This window comes from Helianthus annuus, chromosome 4 (assembly GCF_002127325.2).
Source record: "Helianthus annuus cultivar XRQ/B chromosome 4, HanXRQr2.0-SUNRISE, whole genome shotgun sequence".
NCBI lineage: Eukaryota > Viridiplantae > Streptophyta > Magnoliopsida > Asterales > Asteraceae > Helianthus > Helianthus annuus.
The window spans coordinates 156370017-156390234 of NC_035436.2; the positions used below are offsets into that span (position 1 = coordinate 156370017).

The following is a 20218-nucleotide window of genomic DNA, read 5'->3' on the forward strand; positions in this document are numbered from 1 at the left end:
AACCCAACCCTGCGCATCACGAAATATAGTAGGCCAATAAAACCCGGAGTCCAATACTTTCTTGGCGGTAAAGTTGGCTCCATGGTGGCCTCCAGTAGGTCCCTCGTGACAGTGGCGCAGAATGTCGGTCGCCTCCTTTCCTGAAACACACCTCCTAATCACCTGATCAGCACCAACCCGGAACAAGTAAGGGTCATCCCAAATGTAGTGCTTGACATCTGAAAAGAATTTCCTCTTTTGCTGGTGAGTCAACCCTTTAATCAGAATCCCGCAAGCGAGGTAGTTCGCAATGTCAGCGAACCATGGCGACTCATCGCATATCTCAACACTCATCAAAGACTCGTGTGGGAAGTTGTCATTTATGGAATCCCAACGCGCGTCCACGATGTCTCCATGCTCTAACCGAGATAGATGGTCAGCCGCTACATTCAATGCACCCTTTTTATCTTGTATCTCGATATCAAACTCCTGCAGCAACAAGATCCACCTGATAAGACGTGGCTTAGCGTCCTGCTTGCTGAAGAGATATCGGATGGCAGCGTGATCAGTATACACAACTGTTTTCGAAAGCACCAAGTACGATCTAAATTTGTCAAATGCGAAAACGACCGCCAAGAGCTCTTTTTCAGTCGTGGTATAATGCTCTTGAGCGTCGTGAAGAGTTTTGCTCGCATAATAGATCGGGTGAAAGTGCTTTTCTCTCTTCTGACCAAGAACGGCCCCTATAGCGTAATCACTCGCGTCGCACATAATCTCAAAAGGCAAACTCCAGTCCGGTGCAACTAAAATAGGGGCCTCAATCAACTTTTGCTTGAGAAGGTCAAAGGCTCTCAAGCAATCATCTCCGAATATGAACGGAGCGTCTTTCTCCAACAGACGGGTCATGGGTCTGGCGATTTTTGAAAAATCTTTAATGAATCGCCGATAGAACCCGGCATGACCGAGAAAGCTCCGTATCGCTCTAACAGAGGTGGGAGGCGGAAGTCGGGAAATGATATCCACTTTGGCTGGATCGACCTCCATACCAGCATGCGAAATCTTGTGTCCCAGAACTATGCCCTCCTTCACCATGAAGTGGCATTTCTCCCAGTTCAGGACCAGATTCGTCTCCTCACACCTCTTCAACATTTTCCTCAAATTTTCCAAACAGTGATCAAAGGAATCCCCAAATACCGAAAAATCATCCATGAAAACCTCCATGGAATCCTCGATCATGTCATGGAAAATCGCAACCATGCATCTCTGGAAGGTCGCTGGTGCATTACATAACCCAAAAGGCATCCGCCGGTAGGCGAATGTGCCGAAGGGGCATGTAAAGGTAGTCTTCTCCTGATCCTCAGGAGCGATAGGAATCTGAAAGTACCCAGAGAATCCGTCAAGGAAACAGTAATATAACTTCCCCGACAGACGTTCCAACATCTGGTCGATGAATGGAAGCGGGAAGTGATCCTTGCGAGTAGCATCATTGAGCTTGCGGTAGTCAATGCAAACTCGCCACCCAGTGACGGTACGGGTAGGAATTAGCTCATTCCTATCATTCGAGACTACAGTCATACCACCTTTCTTAGGTACAACCTGCACCGGACTCACCCACACAGAGTCAGAAATAGGATAAATCATGCCGGCATCCAACAATTTAATCACCTCCTTCTTCACCACGTCCTGCATATTTGGATTTAAACGCCTCTAATGCTGTGCACATGGTTTGTACTCGTCTTCCATCAGAATCTTGTGAGTACAAAAAGAAGGATTGATGCCCTTGATATCCATGATTTTCCATGCAATGGCTCTCTTATGAAGTCTCAGAACCTCGAGAAGCCGAATTTTCTCATCCCTTTCCAACGATGCCGAAATTATGACCGGTAGACGACGCTCCTCGTCTAGAAATGCGTACTCGAGATGTGGCGGGAGTTCCTTTAACTCCAAAGGCGTCGGATCATCAACCGAAGGCTCTGTTTCCCCCTTTTTCACATGGTCAATTTCAAGAAATCTCTCCGGACTCTGGGAACCATCGTCACCAATCTGATAGACTGGCTGCTCGAAATCGTGGCCCTCCTGCGTAATGCCAATCAGGTCCCCACACGACAGACGTGTGTCCGAATCAATCTCATCAATAGTACCTTGAAAATGAGAGCAAACACATGCATCGACAATGTCGACGTAATAAAGCTTGTCATCGTGACATTGCGGATGCTGCATCGATCTTTTGATATCGAATGTCACGTGCTCATCATTCACTCGGAGCGTGATTTGGCCAGCTGCCACATCAACAATCGTCCTCGCTGTATTGAGGAAAGGACGTCCAAGTATCAAAGGTACCCTTGAATCTTCATCCATGTCAAGGATAACAAAGTCCACGGGGAAAACAAATTTATCGATTTTTACAAGCATGTTTTCCACAAATCCGCGCGGATACTTTATTGAGCGATCTGCTAACCGAATGCTCATCCTAGTGGGTGACGGCTCACCCAGATCCAGTTTAGTAAAAACCTTATATGGCATAAGGTTAATACTCGCTCCCAAGTCAGCCAACGCATGGCTAACAGACATGTTTCCAATCAAACACGGGAGCGTGAAACTACCAGGATCTCCCATTTTCGTGGGCAGACGGTTTTGCAGAACGGCGGAACAAGTCTCATTCCTCACCACACACGATATATCCTCGAGCTTCTGTTTATTTGAGAGGATATCCTTAAGGAATTTCGCATACTTTGGCATCTGGGCCAAGGCTTCAACAAACGGTATATTGATGTGTAGTTGCTTAAACAACTCAAGGAACTTACCGTATTGTTCTTCATTCTTCTGCTTCTTCAGCCTGCCTGGATAAGGTACCTGAGGAGTGTAATCTTTGACCGGCTCCTGGACTTGTGCTGTACTTGCTGGGCGTAGCCTGGCTTGCACCTCGTCCGGTGTGTCAGTCGGGACCGCTTCAGTGATCGGTACTGAGTCCGATATGACGGGTCCGGTAGTTTTTCCACTCCTGGTCATCACAGCATTTACATCCCTCTGTCCGCCCGGGTTTGGCTCTGTATTACCCGGAAAACCGCCTGGGGGCCTTTTGGACATCATCTGTGCCAGCTGACCTCATTTCTCCCTCGTTAGCCAGAAAACGATCCTCGCTTTGTTGGTATCGTTTTTCAGAGCTAGAGAGAAGCTGAGCCATCATATCCTCCAGCTTGGAATTGGACTGAGGGGCCTGTTGCTGGGAGCTACTCCCAGTGCCCTGATTCTGGTACGAATATGGACGCTGCTGGTAGGGTTGATTGTACTGCTGGTACTGCTGACCCTGCTGAGGCGCTGGAGCACGCTGAGTGAACCCCAATGGGTTCTGATTTCCTGCATTCGCTCGCCACCCAAAATTTGGGTGATTTCTCCATCCGGGATTATAGGTGTTGCTGTACGGGTTGTTCTGCGGCCTTACTTGATTACTCACAAAATCTACCTCTTCCTGGCCCTCATATACGACTCCCTGAAAACATGCCCCAGGCTCGTGTGACACTCCGCACTGGTCACATCCCGAGCCAGCATGCGCAATCATCTGGGACTTGTCGAATCTCGATGTAAGAGCCGAGAGTTGTGCAGTAATGGCCGTGTAATCGTCTACAGCATGAACTCCTGAGCGAGATGATGATGATGTTGCCCGACCTCTATCTCCATCCCGACGAGAACTGGATTTCAACGCAGCTTTCTCGATAATATCATACGCTTCAGTCGGCGTCTTAGTTCCAAGATCGCCGCCCGCGTTCACGTCTAATCGCTCCTGCGTGTTATAGTTGAGCCCCTGATAGAACGTCAAAACCAGCTGTCGCTTGGAGAAGCCATGATGTGGCACATCAATCAACAAATCCTTGAATCTCTCCCAAGCTGCATGCAACGACTCACCCTCGTCCTGGCGAAAGGAAACAATCCGGTTCCGTAGTTTGTTCGTTTTCTCTGGCGGAAAATATTTCTGCATGAACTGCTCCGCCAACTGATTCCAGGTCCTGATGGACCCGGCAGGAAGTGACATAAGCCAAGCTCTAGCTTTGTCACGTAATGAAAACGGAAACAACCTCAACCGAATCGCATCCTCCGAAACACCAGTCATCCTAAATGTCGAACAAATAGCAAGAAAAGCAGCGATATGCCTCCCGGGATCCTCATGCTCACGTCCGTCGAACTGCACCGAATTCTGCAACATGTTAATAACACTAGATTTAATTTCAAAATTAGGTGCATCTATAGTGGGCTGAAGGATACTCGGCTCCAGGCCTGCCCTTCCGGGCTGATTTGTTTCATTTAATGGTCGGTCGTCGTCCGCCATGACGACTCTCTCCTCGTCCTCTAAGCTTTCGTCTTCAGAGATAATCACCGGCTCGTCAATTGCATTTGCAATGCGTTGTGCAACGACGAGTGACCTTTCGCGCAGCCTCCTACTTCTTCTAAGATTATGCGCTGGTTCGTCAGTCGGCTCAGCAATAGCGGGCGCGGGAGTTGAGGACATCAACCTGCAAACGAAAGACTGACACAATGAATATTTTATTAATAAAATAATGCTTCTTTTTTTTTTTTTTTTTTTTTTTTTTTTTTGCTGAATAAAAGCAGAATATGTATAAATATAGGCTGTAAAATTTATAAAAATCCGAAAATGGGCCGAAATTTTTATAAAAATTAAAGCAATGGAAATAATCGAATCGGCTAGTTTAAAAACGATTTTTAAGAGCCGAAAACTCAAAGAATAAATGAATCAATAAATCCGGATTTGAACAAATAAATAGAATAAAAAATTTACAAATGTACAAAACAATCACAAAAATGAATAAATTCAATTAGAAACAAGAAATATTAACAGATAAATCAACGAATAAATAATCACGAAAGTATACACAAATATTAACAAGTATATACACCGATAACACAATGACTCGGGTCGTTCCTAAAACTCGCCACTCCCCGGCAGCGGCGCCAAAAACTTGGTACGTGCGTGACTACACATATTTTTACAATGAAATTACACACGAATTGGTTTTAAATTTATAAAAGTGATTATTACTTTTACATCAAAACACACACGAAAGGGCAAGTGTACCCCGTCATATATGTAGTAAAGTATCGGTAAGAACCAAGTATCGATCCACGGAAATGGGCGGAGAAATAATACTAGACCTTTGCCACTAAATTACCGGTAAAAACATAAGTTGTTTTGGTTTTAATTAATCTAAAGTAAGCATAAATAAATACTTATAAAACATAGTAAATTATATATAAATAGCCTTGCTTAATACATAACCGCAGCATGTCAACTAAGTCAGTTTTGGCATTTAGAAGCATTCGGTCAATTTTCCATTTCGAGACAATTAGTATCCCTTTCGGGAATCCTAACATGACAATCATTCGGAAAGTTAAAACGATAAACACACTTTAACCACCTAAAATTGTTCTTTAACGTGCAATTGATAAATGTCTATGAAGATCTCCTAAAAATAAGTTAGTCATCCGTTAGGAGTTTTCTAACCTCACTTAATCAAGGAAAGCAACACCGATAAACACAATGCAACCACCGAGACAAGCATAAACTAGATTAAATCACAACCGAGTTCATTTTACAAATCTTACACATAAATTCACCAAGATAGCAATTTTGGCCGAAACTACTAACTAAGCTAACAAATCATGGCAAGAATTCGTAACAACACCATCTAACCCGTTAGAGTCCTTCCGTGAGGGCAAGCTCTCTTGATTAATAATAATTGCATTTTATTAAACCACTAACCCGTTAGAGTATCATGGTGCCTACATTTTAACCAAGTTAAACTAGTTAACCAAATTAAAAGTTTACTAATACATGATTAAATAAGCTTCATTTTGCAACTATCTTACCTAACCAAGCACCAATCATCCAACACAATTACTTATAATCAAGAAATCAATATCAATAACAAGGTTGCAAACTAATCATCAAAGATAATCATAGAAAATACTTCAAAATGTCATTACAAACATAGATTAACATACTAATCAAGCAAGGGATTGTTGTGTTTTTGCCCAAAGGCTACAATAATACATAAATATTAATCTAAATGCTTGAAACATTAACAAAATTCTGGAAAGGTTAGAAATCCAAACCATAAACAAGCACAAGATTAAGAATCTGGATAGTATATGAGCAAAACCGGGCAATGTGGCTTGAATCCGAGTGAAAGCAGCAGCCTTCGGAGCCTCAAAATCGCCTGCAGAGCTCTCCAAAATTCCAGAGTTACGTCTAAAATGCTTCTGTTCTGTTTAAATGGTTTTTCTGATCGGCACGGTCGTTCTTGGTTTGGCACGACCGTGCACTTTAAGCATTATTGGTGGTGGGCCACCATACCGCATGACGTCACAGACCGTTGACTGGTCTTCGGACACGCACGGACGTTCCAGGTTTTGGCACGGGCGTGTCAAACCGGCATTTGGCTTGCACGCTTTGTTCCTTGGCCGTTCAGTTCCGAGGTTATGTTGGTTCTCGGATATGCACGACCGTTCCACATCCGGAACGACCGTGCCGTTTCGGATTGGCCTTCATAGCCTTGCACGCCGTGCTTGCACGCCTGGTGCACCGCCGGGACTTTCTTGTTTGTCGGATATGCACGGTCGTGCGGATGCCCGCATGACCGTGCCAAACGCCCAGGTCAGTTTTTCCACAGAATCTTCGCAGCTTTGTCGTTTTGTCCGGAAAGTCCTCGTTTTCGCTTTCATCTTGTCTGGTATGCAGTTTTAGGCCTGTAAACAAAAATGTAGATAAATAAGTATCCGAATGACGGTTTTACGGCCGAAAACGCATAAAATGGGGGTAAAACGGGGGACTAAAATATGTGTAAATTAGCGAATATCAGTATCCAACAGGGAGGAGACACGTCAGAGGAGAGAAAAGCCATCACCTCTTTTTTCGGGAGCGTGGGTAACAAACGCCTGACACCGTGACAGAAAGTAACTGACATAACTGAAAAGGCGCCTGTTCACCTCCGATAAGACAGGGACACCAGACAGTCACATCAGTTGTTTCCCCCCAAGACAACAAAACTTCCTTCAGAAGAAAACAACAAATGCCATGCGCCATGCGCCATGCGTCCAGTTGGCTCAACTTTACAAGTTACCAAAACCCATGCGCCATGCGTCCATTTGGCTCAACTTTTACAAGTTACCAAAACCCATGCGCCATGCGTCCATTTGGCTCAACTTTTCCAAGTTACCAATACGCCATGCGCCGTGCATCCATTCGGCTCAACTTTTACAAATTACCAAAAACCATGCGCCACGCGCCCTGTTAGCTCAACTTCGCATACTACCAACAAGTCGCGCGCCGTACAACTATTGTCACAAAAACTCGAATAGCAAACATACGCCATAAAAACCACTACCCTTATAAGTCCAGAATCCCTCCTAGACGATCAACTCAACTAGAAGGCACACTGGACTAGGGGGACTTGAAGAGGTATGGTCCCAATTCCTTGCCCACATGGCAAGGACCACACCACTTTTTCATCCTACATGGCGCCTACATCAGCAAGGTAATCCAGAAGCTTCTAGAAGCTTCTGGAAGACATCAAGGTGGCACCAAAGATGCTCTGTCCAACAAGAAGGACAACACGTGTCACCAGTCATCGAGCGCCATGTAGGCCTGCAACAAATCAAGGAGCAGACCGACAACGCCAGTACGACGTCTCCAAAATGAGCAAATGTAAGCGCGCCACGTGTACCACTACACTGGCCATGGCAGAGGAGACCAAGAGGATATTCCCCTTGGTCGGACAGCTGGCGCGCAACCACAGCTGGCACAGCTGCTCCTCCCTCCTTCACCCTCCGGCTATAAATAGGACCCTTCATCATTCAGGTTGAATCATCTTACTCTCTATACTCACACACTCAACACACAGTTTATTCTCCCTTAGAACAGTACTTATTCTCACGCCGGAGCCAGGTTAAGAGGGAAACCCCCATATTCCCCTCTTAACGAGACTAACGGTGTTGCTGTTTTGCAGGATCCAGGTCATTTTCACGAGTAAGAAAGGAGATTGAACCCACAGAAGAAACATCCCCACAGATTAACCTCAGTGTTATTCTGTGTTTCATCAACTTGGTAAAATTAAGAATATAACTTTGTGAACTTCCAATAAGATATCAAGATGGCATGTAAATTCTTATGATTTTACTACAAATTGGAAATGAGTTGCGCAAACATCATATAGGCCTAGGGATGTAAACGAACCGAAGGAACTTGACCAAGGTATGTTTGTGTTCGTTCGTTTAACTTTAACCGAGCAAATAAATGGACATCAAAGAAACATATTCTCTTGTTTGTGTCCGTTTGTTAAGAGAATGAATTTGTTCGAGTTCATTATGTTCATTAACATGCTAAGCAAACACAAACTAATATGAATGATTTTACACCAAATATCCGAGTTTTTTAAACCTAACATCCATATCAATATCAGAAAGTAACACCATCAGACAATATATCAAAAAGAAATTATTTTTAGAAGAATACAAGCTTTAAATTCTTCAAACAAAACTATGCAATGCATCATCATTCTTACATGATATTGATCACCGGCTCATATATTAATTCCGCGTTTTATTAGTGAATAAAAACATACATAAACATATGTTCATGAGCGTAAATATATAAACTAACAAGTAGTGTTTTTTGTTTGTTAGTTTAATTAAATAAACAAAAAATGTTGTTCATGCTCGTTCATTTATTGAATGAGTGGACATTAAGGAACTCCCCAACGGCTTTTTGTTCGTTTACAGCCTTATATAAGGCCAACGTCACAGCCTGAGAAATGTTCATCATAGACAAAAGCTGAGAAGAAGGAAACCAATATTCGCTAAGGGGAGCAACGTACAATTGAATTGGAACATTAACTAAATTTGGTGAAACAATATAATAAAAACTACTAACTAATATTCTTGAAACAGCAAAACAGTGGAATTTCAAACAGCTTCCTAGAAAGTTACTATCTTACTCATAGGTGAAAGCCGTTTGGGCGCGCGAAACATGAACGCTGAATGGGACGATGAAGAAGAAGACCCGACGTACAAAGGGGAAAGCACAGTATTCAGCAGATTGCACCCAGATCATGAAGCATACAAACCGCCCAAGCGCGCAGGGTACAACCCAAAAGCAGAACATGATTACACCTTGAGCTATCGTCCAGACGACATGGCTGAAAATTCAAAATTCGTCAGAGAAATCGCAACAACCGCTATTGACAAAACGAAATTGCCACACAACGTGGGCAAATACAACGGCTTGACAGACCCGGATGATCATCTCCAAGTTTTTAATGGCGCGGGAGCAACAGGAGGATGGAATTTACTAACTTGGTGCCATCTCTTCGCTCAAACATTTGTCGGGGCAGCACGCATTTGGTTCGACAGCCTGCCAGCAGGAAGGATCAAATCATGGATCGACTTTCGAGAGAAGTTCCTCGCGCACTTCTCTCAGCAGCGCAGACACACCAGAGATCTAGCTGATTGTTTGAACATATGGCGCAAGGACCACGAAAGCGTGGAAGATTTCATCACCAGATACAACAAAGAATGTCTGGAAATTGGGGATGTAGGCGAAAAGATGATGCGCACTTCATGAGGGCAGTCAAATGCGACGATCTAATCAAGCGAGTAAAGGGAAGAGACGGAGGACCCAAAGATTGGGAAACCTTCATTGAAGCAGCCAAGACCATTGCGCAAACAGACAAACAGTTGACCGGTGATGATCACCGTCAGCGCGGATATAACCACAATGACCGGCACAACAAAAAGGGCAGAATCCAACCATGGAAAGCGTCCGGTCATAGAGAAAGAAGCCCAGCAAGGGAGGATGCGCGCCACACAATCAATCAGATAGCCAACCGGAAAGAGGTAAAAAGAGAAAACAGGGAGAAACAGTGGACACCACTAACAAAGACCCCTTCCGAGTTCTTGTACAAATAATCTTAACATACTAAACATACAAATTGAAGGAAAACTCAAAAAGGCAAGGTGCCATTTTTGTAATTATCAATAACTATCAAAGTTACTCTACAAATATACCTAAAAAAAACCTAACCCCTCCTCCCCACCCCCCCCCCAAAAAAAAAAAAAAAAAACCTAAACCCCCCACCCCCAAAAACCTAAAAAAAAACCTAACCCCCCCCCCCGAAAAAAACCTAAACCCCCCCACCCCCAAAAACCTAACAACCCCCCCCCCCCCCCCCCGCCCAAGCTAAAATGCTAAAAACTAAACCCCCAAAAAACCTTAAGAAATCTAAAAAAAATAAAAAAAACACACAAATTATTTTATTTTTTAACATTTTTATTAAAAAATCGCTACTTTTAGTAGTAGCAAAAAAAATTTCCTAACGAAATGTACCGATTTTTTAATAAACAATGTTAAAAAAAATTGTGTTTTTTAGGTATTTTTGGTTGAGTTCACATTTGTATAGTAACTTTGATAGTTGGTGGTAATTACAAAAATGTCACCTTGTCTTTTTGAGTTTTCCTTCAATTTGTATGTTTAGTATGTTAAGATTATTTGTATTTGATCTTTTGCCCTCAAGTACTTGGTAAAATTAAGAATATAACTTTGTGAACTTCCAATAAGATATCAAGATGGCATGTAAATTCTTATGATTTTACTACAAATTGGAAATGAGTTGCGCAAACATCATACAGGCCTAGGGATGTAAACGAACTGAAGGAACTTGACCAAGGTATGTTTGTGTTCGTTAGTTTAACTTTAACCGAGCAAATAAATGGACATCAAAGAAACATATTCTCTTGTTTGTGTCCGTTTGTTAAGAGAATGAATTTGTTCGAGTTCATTATGTTCATTAACATGCTAAACAAACACAAACTAATATGAATGATTTTACACCAAATATCCGAGTTTTTTAAACCTAACATCCATATCAATATCAGAATGTAACACCATCAGACAATATATCAAAAAGAAATTATTTTTAGAAGAATACAAGCTTTAAATTCTTCAAACAAAACTATGCAATGCATCATCATTCTTACATGATATTGATCACCGGCTCATATATTAATTCCGCGTATTATTAGTGAATAAAAACATACATAAACATATGTTCATGAGCGTAAATATATAAACTAACAAGTAGTGTTTTTTGTTTTGTTAGTTTAATTAAATAAACAAAAAATGTTGTTCATGCTCGTTCATTTATTGAATCAACGGACATTAAGGAACTCCCCAACGGCTTTTTGTTCGTTTACAGCCTTATATAAGGCCAACGTCACAGCCTGAGAAATGTTCATCAAAGACAAAAGCTGAGAAGAAGGAAACCAATATTCGCTAAGGGGAGCAACGTACATTTGAATTAGAACATTAACTAAACTTGGTGAAACAATATAATAAAAACTACTAACTAATATTCTTGAAACAGCAAAACAGTGGAATTTCAAACAGCTTCCTAGAAAGTTACTATCTTACTCATAGGTGAAAGCGGCGAATAGCTGACACAACATGAAATTTATGGATTTGGGTTTAATCTAACGGGTCTGTTTCGAGTTAAACTCGCGAACACATTCAGCTCAACGGGTCGTGTAAGCGGGTTCAGATTGACCCGTTTTTCTATAGTTTTTTTAAACAATATATAAATCGATTGGGTATTTTGTGCAGATATGTAAATTATAAATAAGCATCAAGTTTTATAGTTTATACATAATTGTTATATGTGCATAAGTGCATTTATAAAGTCATAGTTTGGCTGTAAATTTGTAATTTTAGAGTATAATATGCAAAATTAAATGAATAAAACAACATTTTCGAGTTATACAAAAGATGTTTGTGTCAAGTGTCAACCCATGAAAAATCTGTCATGTTCAGTATCATGTGTTTGGCACGGTTTTCGCGTTTGTGTGGGGTGCGACCCGAGAACACGACCAGTTTAACGTCCCTAGTTACTGACAATAACAAATATATAAATCTGTCTGGGGCCCTATATTAAGAAACCAACAATTGTTTTTATTTTTTTTGTTAAATGGACATAACTTTTAAGCAGAGGACATCAAGAAATGACAAACTAACACACAAACTTTCCAATGATTTTGTATTAAATTATTAATCCTTTATTAGCTAAAAGAGGATTCAACATACTACCCTCCAAGGTGATTACTTTTCTAGAACACTAAAAAATTAGAATCCTACCAATAGACCAATCTCATAGCTATATAAACCAAACTTCTCAAACACTTGAAGACACCGTTACTTCTCAACTGAAGACACATAACTGGCTGAAAATGGCATACCCATTAGCATTTTTCTCTTCAATGATGTTGTTACTAGCAGTGGGTGCCAATGCTGGCGGTATTGCTATCTACTGGGGTCAAAACGGGGGTGAGGGCACCTTGGCTGAGACATGCTCGACAGGGAACTATGATTTCGTCAACCTTGCGTTTCTAGCAACGTTTGGAAATGGTCAGACCCCAATGATTAATCTTGCAGGACACTGTGATCCATACAGCAATGGCTGCACCAATTTAACCACCGACATCAAATCATGTCAAGCTAAAGGAATAAAGGTGATGCTCACTCTTGGAGGAGCAGACGGGAGCTACTACCTAACCTCTGCCGAAGACGCCAAACAGGTAGCCACTTACCTCTGGAATAACTTCTTAGGTGGCAAATCATCCACCCGTCCACTTGGCGAAGCTGTTTTAGATGGAATCGATTTTGATATCGAAGGAGGAACCACCCAACACTGGGATGACCTGGCAAGGTATCTTTCTGGATACAGCAGTCAAGGAAAGAAGGTATACTTGACAGCAGCTCCCCAGTGTCCGTTCCCAGATGCGTATATTGGAACCGCCCTTAAAACAGGTCTATTTGACTATGTTTGGGTTCAGTTCTATAACAACCCTCCTTGTCAGTACTCTGGAGGCATCACCAATCTTGAAGATGCTTGGAAGCAGTGGACTAGTGATATACCAGCAGCCAAGATTTTCTTGGGGCTACCAGCATCACCTACAGCTGCTGGAAGTGGATACATCCCTGTTGGTGACCTTACTTCCAAAGTGCTTCCAGCAATTAAAGGTTCAGCAAAATATGGAGGAGTTATGTTGTGGGATAAGTATTATGATGATCAGACTGGATACAGCTCTTCCATTAAGAGCCATGTCTAGACTGTAAAAATCTTTCTGTAAAACTTTATTTGTATGAATCCTATATGTGAGTATGATATATATGCCTATTGTTCTTGTACGAATTCAGTTTTTATATATCTATTGAACCCGAGTGTCGGACAGAGCATTTGCTCATTACATGGTAGATTTTGCTGAGCATGTGTTCATTCAACTCATAGTTTTGTCTCTGAAGTGACATGTTGCAGCCCAAACATGTTATAATCTATCTAAATTAGTATGGTGTTGACTCTAAAATTGTATTGCTGCACAAAAGTTAACAGGCTGCATGAATCTTAAAAGGTACATAATATGGCCAGGCCTTTTAACTATACATATGCAATAGTCATAGGTGTGTTCTTACAAATTAGTTCAGATTTTAAATTGAGGCTATGCACGTATGTATACTTTCCATGTGACCATAGAAATGTTAAAGCTTCAAATTTTTGCAAGTTATCATCATTCATCCATGATATTGATAACCAGCTCATATATTAATAATTTGGTTTATTAATAAACAAAAATATATAAATATCTATATGTGTGTGTAATTGTGTATATTAATGAACGTTCACGAACGTAAATAAACCAACAAGATTTGTAAGAGGCAGTCCTCAGGATTCAGGTTTCCCTGCCGACCAAAAAAAAATATGCCCCTTATTCTTAGGCCTTAACAAATTAAATAACATAAACTTTTTAGTTTAAGACCCCACAAACAAGATTTTTCCTTACAAAATGAACAAAACCAATGACAAACTCAAGAACAGTTACAAATTACTGGTTTTCTTTTATTATAAATATTCACCCTTGACTACTTAAAACAGGATTCTGTGGAGCGAACTCTTAACGTTGTTGGCCTTATTGAAAGTTACGAATTCCACAGTATGATATGGTGCTGCATCTAAGAAAGATGTGTGATGGTCTAATGTTGGGATTGAACCCTATCAGAGGAACAGATAATTAAAGCCAAAACTGGATCAGAGCAGTGGATCCAGAATAAGCAGATGATTACATACAAATCTCTCCCCTTGAAAGTGATTTCAACATCTGCTGACCTCCTATCTGCTGATCTTGCAAAATGCTGACCTACAACTGCTGCTCAAGTAAAGACCTGATGAAAGACTAAAGCCCTGCTGATTCAATCTACTGCTTTGAGTCAAGCACTGCTGATCCGGACAAGTACTGCTGGGTGCACAACAGTGGAAGGTTGCAGCAGCTGATCAATAGTCTGTTTTGTAATGTAATGTAATAGCAGTAGTTAACATAGCAGTGTTTGTATAGATCAGAGGTTAGAGTTTGTTAGGAGGTTAGATGTCACTTTCATGGTGACGTCAGCTAAGATGCTCAGTGGTTTGCAAGTGCCTATAAATAGTTCAGTACTTTGTACTGTTCTATTAGCTCTTTTGCATCATCGTCTTCTTTGCACGAACAAACAACTGAGCTCTGGCTGAGGGGGAGTTTGCATTCATACATCAATCATTGTAATCGTTATTGAAATAAATTCAATCTTCCGATTCATTGTGAAAAGATGTTTGATCAAAGTATTACTCTCGTTTGATTGTATGCAAAGTTTGTTTTCATCATAATTCCGCTGCACACTCATCCATTTTCATTTTAATTACAAACACAAAATACAATCAAAATCAAACTCAGATCCAACAATTGGTATCAGAGCCTGGACAGTCAAATTTGATTTAACAATCATTTTGACGTAAATAGTTCAGCTCATAACAGTTGATGCTGATCGTTTGTTCGTTTGTTGAAAAACAGAGCAAGGATTAATCACCATTAAGTTGATTTCTCAGTGTCTGTAAAACAACAAGAATGACGTCACAATCTCAGGATGATAAAAACAACATCGGCTCGCTTTTTAAACCACCTATGCTAAAAAGAAATGAGTACAACATCTGGCAGAGGAGGATGGGTCACATCCACGCTCAACAAAGCACAGGTTGTTGGAGGTCTGTCGTCTTTGGTCCCCATGTTCCCACAGTGCCAACACTACAAAAAAAATGCCATTCAGTGTCATACAAAATGTGCCATAAAAACCAAAGAAGTGCCACTAAAGGCCTCTATAGGAATGGGCGGCACACAAGAAAAGTGCCACTAGAAGCTCTGACGCTAAAGCCTTTTAGTGGCAGTTTTTTGATATGCCGTACAAAGTTTTTGGGCTTTTAGCGGCACTTTTTTAGTATGTCACAACAAACTACTTAGCTTTTAGTGGCATATTTTTGTGTCACTACAAACATTTTAGTGGCATTTTTTTAAACAATAATTAATCAAATCAAATTAAATGCCAATACACACATTTATTACATTAATTAAATAACTTATTTACAATATAAAATAACAATAAAAATGTAAAAATATGGAAATCATAATATCATCACTTCATTTAAATGTTGGATCATCTTTCAAACACTCCAAATGTTTACAAAAAAACAAATGTCTACTAAGCAACGTAAGTGCATAATTGCTATTAGTTTTACAAAATTGCTGAATAATCATACAAGTGCTCTAATTTAGTCAAAGCAGCGTAACTACTCACGAATAAGCCTTCAAGAGTTGTTCCTTCAAGTCTCCTGTAGAACATTAACAAATTCCATTACCATAAAACGAAACTTTTAATTAGAAAATATAAACAATAATTATGCCTAAAATGTTGTGTAACATCTAATAAAACCTCCAAGCAAGAAAATAAAAACTAGCATAAACAGAAAAGCTTGCAAATAACATAGAATTAGCAACCTTAAGGCCAAGATGGTACTTGCAAACCAAAAGTATGAATGTCATGAGATCAAACTAATATAAAATAGTAGCAACTGATGATAAGCACCACATAAAACTTACCTAATGTGTCGCTCCTCTGCCCATTAGCATATGCCTAGATACTTTAATATGTTGACCAAACCTAAAAAACATTGATAAAAAGTGGTGACATAAGATTCCTCTAGTAAAAACACTTACAAATGCCTACCATTTAAAGATAAAATAGCAAGTGCGACTAATCTATAGTCATGATTCCATAAAATAGATGACTGCACAAATAATAAAAAAGCATGATTAAGCCATCAAAGTGACCTTAAAAAAATAGAAAACCACACAAATGTTGGGTTTACCATACGCACTCCAACTCCCATACCCTGATGACACGTTTCTAACTGATCTCAGCTTTGACCTGCATCCAGTTATCCAACTTTGACTCGTGCCCATCAAGATTAACCTAGAACAAAATGGCCAGCCACGATAATTAAAAGCTAAAATATATTGTAAAGGCGTGTATAGAACTAGTCATGATCACAGTTTTCATTGTCGTGTGACGAGATGAAACAAGCACAAATCAGTGATAAACTTTGCCAATGTAAGCTTTGTATTTTGGTTGCTTAGCAAGTATGGGTTGATACAATCAGTCTCTAGATCTAAAAGACACATTAACTACAATACAAAATTGTATTTTGTATAAAAAACACTTGTAAAAGTGCTAATAGATAAATTCTTGCACGATGTTTAATGGGACTAAAAAGTATCAACCATTCAACCTATTGACTTTTATAATAAAGATAGCCTATCTATCATAACAAATATGCAACACTTGACTGGATGCACAAGTGTAAGAGTAATATCAAGAAAACCCCATAATTATTCAATGATAAAATGGAAATAGTTAACTTTTACAGATCCTATACTTTTGTGGAGTATTTTAGTGTTTGACAAATCTCACCTTGATTCAAATTCTTACTTTCATGGCCAAAAGAGTCATAAAAAATGAAACGCAAGTAGGAAGTGTTTGCCAAAATAGTTAATGATTTACAAGGTGGGTGGTTCTAAATTGATTGTACAAGAAACGTGAGAAAACTATAAGATGTTCGCCTATTTGGAGTATATGATAAACTGAAATCTTAAATGGATCGGAGTAGAGGTGTACAAATCATTTATTTTCCAAACTGGTTTGGATTATAAACCAAACCAGTTTGGTCAACACAAAACAAAAATCAGTTTATTAAAATCACTTTTTTTAATTACCCTTTAAAAATAATATTCTATCCATACTTGAAGTGATCAATGCTTCTGTATATACTTCCCATGTAATAAACGATACCATAAATTAGAAAAAAGTTTTTTGTACAGCATACTTAAAGTTTAGTTAAACACTTATGCTGTAATATAATCTATAATATACCAGCAACAGCGTTAAACGGGTCGCCTGTTATACCAACAGCAGCGTCAAACGGGTCATATATGTATATATATATATATATATATATATCTATATAGAGAGAGAGAGAAAGTATAATGTACTTCAAGGCTTAACATACATTAACATACATGACAAAAAATATAACGTGCGTTATTATCATAGAACGTGCGTGATTATAGTCTCATGCGTGATTATGTGGTCCCATGCGTGATTATGTGGTCCCATACGTGATTATGTGGTCCCATGCGTGATTATACCCCTGATCCAACGGTTACCATTGTCTCCTACGTGATGTATGATAAGGCTTTTTGTATGTTAACCTTACTCTATATATATATATATATATATATATATATATATATATATATATAACAGTGCATACAGACCAGCTGCGAAGTGCGAACATGATAGTAATAAGAATTAACGTTAGCTGCGGACAGAAACATGTCAAAACAGTCAAACGGGTTAACTGTTAATGATTGTATCGTTTTGAATATATTGATCAATGATCATTGTATTGCTTTGAAACCAATTATGGATTACAATATGACATGTGTATTGATTTAGTATAAGCTCGCTTACCTCGTCAAGGAGGAGCCATCGATTGATGAATGAATCACAGATGCAGCTAGAGCCAAGAAGTAGAATGCAAATTCAATACAGATCATTTGATATGCGTAAGTTTCTGTGATATAATTAGGTATAAAGCTCTATTCGCTATTGGGCTAGTGTATTTTAATTTGCAAGTTATTTTTGGTTCCCAAGTCTATGTCGGGTTTCTTGAATAAAATAACCGGAACCGACCCGACCCTATTTCAAAAGCAATACAAGAACTGAACTAAAGACCGAGATGCCTAGGTTCGGGTTGGGTTAGGTGTATTTTCGGTTTGGGGGGTAATCATACATTTTTTGAATTGTTTAATGTATGCCTTGGTTCTTTACGGTCCAGACCTAAATTTTATTTAAATTGTTTAATATATATATATATATATATATATATATATATATATATATATATATTTTGAATGGCAAGGTGTCATACATTTTTTGGGTGTGAGACACCCCACCCCCGAACCGAAAATACACCTAACCAAACCCGAACCTAGGCATCTCAGTCATTAGTTCAGTTCTTGTATTGCTTTTGAAATAGGGTCGGGTCGGTTCCGGTTATTTTATTCAAGAAACCCGACATAGACTTGGGAACCGAAAATAGCTTGCAAGTTAAAATAGACTGGCCCAATAGCGAATAGAGCTTTATACCTAATTATATCACATAACTCACAAAACATTACGCATAACAATTAATCTGTATTGAATTTTCATTCTACTTCTTGGCTCTTGCTGCATCTGTGATTCATTCATCAATTCGATGGCTACTCCTTGACGAGGTAAGCGAGCTTATACTAAATCAATAGACAATACACATGTCATATTGTGTAATCCATAATTGGTTTCTAAGCAATACAATGATCATTGATCAATATATTCAAAATGATACAATCATTAACAATTGACCCGTTTGAATGTTTTGACATGTTTCTGTCCGCAGCTAACGTTAATTCTTATTACTATTATGTTCGCACTATGCAGCTGGTCTGCATGCACTGTTTTATAAATAGATGACCCGTTTGACGCTGCTGTTGGCATAACAGGCGACCCGTTTAACGCTGCTGCTGGTATATTATAGATTATATTAAAGCATAAGTATAACTAAACTTTAAGTATATACAGAAGCATGGATCACTTCAAGATCTATATAAACAATAGAGATTATCTTTATAAAGGTTTATTCAAGTATGGATGGAATATTATTTTTAAAGGGTAAATATTTAAAAAAAAGTGATTTAATAAACTGATTTTTGTTTTGTGTTGACCAACCTGGTTTGGTTTATAACCCAAACCAGTTTGGAAAATAAACGATTTGTACACTTCTACTCTGATCCATTTAAGGATTTCACTTTATCATATACTCTAAATAGGCGAACATCTTATAGTTTTCTCTTGTTTCTTGTACAATCAATTTAGAACCCACCTGGTACAATCAATTTAGAACCCATCTTGTACAATCAATTCAACCTGAAACTGACCCGAACCCGTGTAGACTAAACCCAAACCCACGAATTTCGTGTTAGGTTCGTGTCATGTTTTCGAGTCGTGTCAGAAGTTCACACCCCTAACATCAAGACTACATATCGTGAATAAAGTTCATTTTTTTCATCGTTAACTAAATGAATGATTGTTCAACAATTATAATCCATAGGAGTAGCTTATTTTGTTTAATTATTAGAGTGAACACAAGGTTTTTAAAATATCAAAGAGGCTAACATTAGGGGTTAGGAAAGCAAAACACGGAACCCAATTTAAAGCATGATCACTACAAACAAACATTTTAGCAAACTAATTTCTGAAGTGTAATAAGGTGATTACCTAAAAATCTTAGTCAATTAATCAGTATGATTGACGTTTATTGATATGGATCAATAAAACAAATATGTGTAATTTTTTTATTAGATTGCTTCATTATACACAGAACATAAATGCAAATAGATGTACCAACATATCAAAGCTGCTAGAAAAGTATATCCTTACCGATTGCTCTTGTAATTGGTCTTTTTATGTTATTTTTGTATGAGATTGCTCCATAACTTACCTTCTGATCCAACCGATATGCAAAAAATCACAATTTTCACAAAAAAAAGTATTGTAAAAGAAGAAATTACCTACGATTTTAGGAGAGTAAGTGATAGACAAACTGAAATTCGTGTTACCTTAGTGATGTCTTAAACCCAACTGAACATAGTGACGGGCTGGTGGAGTTCCGTGAGAGGATTGCTGATAGTGAAGGTGAGGAGAGCGAAGGTTTGGATAAATTAGGTA

At 39.2% G+C, this 20218-nt stretch overlaps 1 protein-coding gene and 1 long non-coding RNA gene across 2 annotated transcripts; one reads left to right on the top strand and one right to left on the bottom strand.

Annotated features, from left to right (window-relative positions):
* The first annotated feature begins 12264 nt into the window (after positions 1 to 12264).
* Positions 12265 to 13261, top strand: LOC110934909 (hevamine-A). The gene has a single exon (XM_022177620.2). It carries the CDS (start codon positions 12265 to 12267, stop codon positions 13144 to 13146), a length of 882 nt encoding a protein of 293 aa, XP_022033312.1. The 3' UTR covers positions 13147 to 13261.
* Positions 13262 to 15534: 2273 nt separating this feature from the next.
* Positions 15535 to 19996, bottom strand: LOC110934908. Its single transcript, XR_002588719.2, has 4 exons — positions 19931 to 19996; positions 16263 to 16366; positions 15994 to 16054; positions 15535 to 15725 (listed from the first exon to the last, which is right to left on the bottom strand). It is a non-coding gene; the product is annotated as an uncharacterized LOC110934908 (long non-coding RNA).
* Positions 19997 to 20218: the final 222 nt, after the last annotated feature.